Source organism: Aplysia californica, unplaced genomic scaffold, assembly GCF_000002075.1.
Source record: "Aplysia californica isolate F4 #8 unplaced genomic scaffold, AplCal3.0 scaffold00947, whole genome shotgun sequence".
In the NCBI taxonomy this organism is placed as follows: Eukaryota; Metazoa; Mollusca; class Gastropoda; order Aplysiida; family Aplysiidae; genus Aplysia; species Aplysia californica.
The window spans coordinates 116,035-120,344 of record NW_004798217.1 but is presented as its reverse complement, the minus strand read 5'-3'; the positions used below and the strand labels follow the sequence as shown (position 1 = coordinate 120,344).

Genomic DNA, 4,310 nt, shown 5'->3' with positions numbered 1-4,310 from the left:
CATTTGTTTGTTTGGTTGGTTGGCTTTTGTTTGTTTGTTAATTAATTAATTAATTTATTTATTTATCTATTTATTTATTTATTAGTTTATTTAATTATCTATTGAGATATAGAATGTGAAAGATTTCGACAGTTTGTTAGTGTTTGTGGAGGGGTTAGTCGTCTGCTTGAGCGTTATGCTTCCTGGGGAGCCGGGAATGCTTATGAGTCCTCGTCCCGGTGTCTGTTTGTGTTGCAGTTAGCGGCTTCTTCGTTGAACGATGAAAACCCGTGCTCATTGTCATGTGAAGAGAATTTTATCGTGTATATCGGTCTTTATGTTATGATGTTGTATCTTTCCCATATCGGAGCCGACCTCCTAAATTGTGTCAATAGGGGTATAATAATAATAATAATAATAATAATAATAATAATAATAATAATAATAATAATAATAATAATAATAATAATAGTGTTGTCATTTTAAATTCAAGCACGCAGGTGGTTGGTGGGTGCTCTGGAATGGTTTTCTCCTCCTCTAATATCAAACATCTATTGCCTGTATCTCTCCTACTTTTTTATATTTGTCACTCTCTTATAACTTCTCTAATTAACGATACTAATACGACTCATAGTTTTCCAAGTGCCATAAAACACTTACTTAAACAAGGAGTTATTTTCAAGGAATAAAATGAACTAAATTTTCGTAACCTGTACCTTGGGAATTTATGATATACGTTCTTGGTGGTTTTTAGAACAAACTTCATTTCATAATGCCTTTATTGTTTATGTTAAAATTGATTTTACCTAAATTCTAGTTCGTGTTCTAAGATAGAATATGCTCTGTCGATGTTTGTATTCCCTTGAATTCCCCAAAATTATGGTTCAGCGGCATTTTGTTTTACTGCTTTACCGACGACGTTTTAAGACACTCGTGTAGAACAAAAGCTTGTACAGGTGCTTACTCTTACAGAAAGAGAACTGTGTTATGGCTTTGTTTAGCGCTTTCTTGAACGAACAATTATTTATCTTGTCCTTACAAAGCGAGATAAAAATCTCAACACAGAACGGTTTAAAGTTATCATTTTAGATTCTAGAAAGCACCAGGCAGTAAGTTGGCCGCTTTTAAGCACAAGGGGGCTCTCCCGAAAAATGCTGTTTTTAGAAAATGGAAGGTAAAGTTTGTGCCCCTTGTTCAGTTTTTTTTTTTAAGACAAGGAGAGTTTTCTTTATAATCAAACAAATATACACACCGATGAAACCAAACGTTTCCTATAGGTAGTGCAATGCCCACTTTTGGTGTAGGTCAAAATTTCTGGAAACCCCCGAAATCGGGGGTTAGCCTGCTTGTCCTTAAAAGTGACCGTATCTGCAGCTTGTCCAAATGTCCTGCGCTGTGTCCACAGATCCCCAGACCAGATCCCTTCCACCCGATGTTCGAGCTTCACCTGACCAGTAGGGAGGAGAAATGCCAGAACTTCCTGGTGTGGATGGACTCGGCGGTCAGTGTGTACCAGCGCTACCAGAAGTACTTGCTGCGACAGAGAGCTAGTGAGTGTGTCAAATAATTATAGTAATGTCTTCCTCTTTCTGCTGGGATGTTGTATTCCTCTCAGAGTGGGTTGGCCTTGAAAGGCAAGCAGTGTTGAAATCCCTCACCTTGGGATTTAGGAATGGCCTTAAACGCTTTAGTTGTTTTGTTGTTGTTGTTTGTTTTGTTGTTGTTGTTTGTTTTGTTTTGTTTTTGTTTTGTTTTTTTGGGGGGGGTAGGGGGGGTTCTTTTGTTTTGTTTTGTTTCTTTGGGGGGGGGGGTTGGAGGTAGTTTTTTAAAAAAAACAATTCATTGACTATGCTTAAGCCTCATCACCCGTCTGCCTTTTGTCCTTACAAAAGCTACTGTCTATCAGATATATAGTCTTTACGAAGTCTACCGTCTCTCATTCTCATATAGTTAATGTCCTAACGAAGTCTTGTCATCCTCAGACATTTGTCTTAACGAAGTCTTGTCATCCTCAGACATTTGTCCTAACGAAGTCTGTCATCACTTGGGATATCTGTCCTAACAAGGAAGACTACATTCTATCATCCTCAAAGAATTGTCCTAACGAAAACTATAGTTTGTCATTCTGGATTTCTGTCCTAGTGAAGTCTATCATCCCAAGATATTTATTGTCCTGTCGAAAACTTAAGTCTATCATTTTCAGATAATAATACTTGTCTTAACAACAAAGACCACCATCTTTCATCCTCAGATATTTTTTTCTAACGAACGCTACTGTTCGAGATATTTGTCCTATTGTCCTATAAACGAACTCTACTGTCTATCATCCTCGTCTCAGGTATTTGTCCTATTGTCCTAATAGCGAAATCTACTGTCTATCATCCTCAGATATTTGTCCTATTGTCCTATTAACGAACTCTACTGTCTATCATCCTCAGATATTTGTCCTAACGAAGGCTTCCGACTGTTTGAGACATTTGTCCTATTGTCCTTACGAAGTCTTGTCATCCTCAACTATTTAATTTGTCCTAACGAAATCTACTGTCTCTCATCCTCAGATAGTTGTTCTAATGAAGGCTACCGACTGTTAGAGACATTTTTTACTGTTGTATTGACGAAGTCTTGCCATCCTCAGATATTTGTCCCATTGTACTAACGAAGTCTACTGTCTCTCACCAACAGATATTTGTCCTAATAAAGACTACTGTCTCTCACCAACAGATATTTGTACTAACGAAGTCTACTGTCTCTCAACAACAGGTATTTGTACTAACGAAGTCTACTGTTTCTCAACAACAGGTATTTGTACTAACGAAGTCTACTGTTTCTCAACAACAGGTATTTGTACTAACGAAGTCTACTGTCTCTCAACAACAGGTATTTGTACTAACGAAGTCTACTGTCTCTCAACAACAGGTATTTGTACTAACGAAGTCTACTGTCTGTCACCAACAGATATTTGTACTAACGAAGTCTACTGTCACTCAACAACAGGTATTTGTACTAACGAAGTCTACTGTCTGTCACCAACAGATATTTGTACTAACGAAGTCTACTGTCTCTCAACAACAGATATTTGTACTAACGAAGTCTACTGTCTCTCAACAACAGGTATTTGTACTAACGAAGTCTACTGTCTCTCAACAACAGGTATTTGTACTAACGAACTCTACTGTCTCTCAACAACAGGTATTTGTACTAACGAAGGCTACTATCTCTCTCATCCTCAGATATTTGTCCTAACGAAGGCTACCGTCTGTTTGAGATGTTTCTCCCCGTCTCCGGCCCAGAATTGAGGATCTGCCCCATGAGACACCCGCGTGGTCTACGTCACCACCGACCGGTCAAGAGGCTATTACGTAAAGCTGTCCAGCGACACAGCCTGTCCTGGAATTTCCTGGACGGAGAGATGGAGGCTTACTCCAGGAGGGAGAGGTCAGAGGGCAGGGAGGTGCTTCTCAACATCTCGCAGGGGCTCATCTCCAACGCCACAGACTTGGTGGTGAGTCAGCTCTCACGTTCTTTTAGCTTGGGGTCATTGTTTTAGTTTGGATGACAGTTTGATTTTGTTTGGTAAGAGTTTGGATTAAGTTTTAGTGAGAGTTTTTCGGCACTTGCGACATCTCACGTAGCTCATCGCTTACGGCACGAACGTGATGGTGGGTGTATTAGAACTTTCTTTTTGCTTTGGTTTTAGCTTTAGAGACAGTTTGAACATGATTTTAGTAAGAGCTCTGGGTTAGTCTATCATCACGAACTTTTTTTGAGAGTTTGGGGGCGTAGAGGGAGGGGGTGTAAGAGTTTGGGTTAGTTTTAGTCAAAGTTTTACGACACTTGCAAAATCTCACAGGGGCTTATTGCAAGTGATATAAACTTGGTTGTGAGTTAACTATCAAGTCCCTTTCGTTTTTTGTAACGTGTTTTTTTTAAAGTTTGGGTATGAGTTTGAGTTAGTATTTGTAAGATTTTTAGTTAGTTTTAGTAATTGTTTGAGGTAGTTTTTGTAAGAGTTTGAGTTAGTTTTAGTAAGCGTTAAAGTTTAGTTTCAGCACAACAATTCCAACACATGTGAACCAAATCCTCTGTCCATGCCCAGAGCGACAAGGGCCTGGCTGTGTCCACCAGAGCTGTCCAGTTACTTAAGCAGGCGGCGTGCCTGGGCAGTGATGACGCCATGTTCTCCCTGGCCGTGCTGCTCAACAACGGTGTGGGCGCTGCTGTGGACGAGATACAGGTAAATAGTAACGATGATGATGATGATGATGAAAAGGATACATTTCATCATCATCATCATCATCATCATCATCATCATCATCATCATCATCATCATC

At 39.4% G+C, this 4,310-nt stretch overlaps 1 protein-coding gene across 1 annotated transcript in view; it reads left to right on the top strand.

The window, feature by feature from the left end:
- Positions 1–4,310, top strand: part of LOC101858368 (protein sel-1 homolog 3) — a gene marked incomplete in the record, with an annotated part of 68,034 nt that overhangs the window by 17,886 nt on the left and 45,838 nt on the right. The window contains 3 exon segments of the mRNA XM_013089415.2: positions 1,385–1,529; positions 3,210–3,481; positions 4,076–4,213. Coding sequence (XP_012944869.1) covers positions 1,385–1,529; positions 3,210–3,481; positions 4,076–4,213 — 555 coding nt within the window.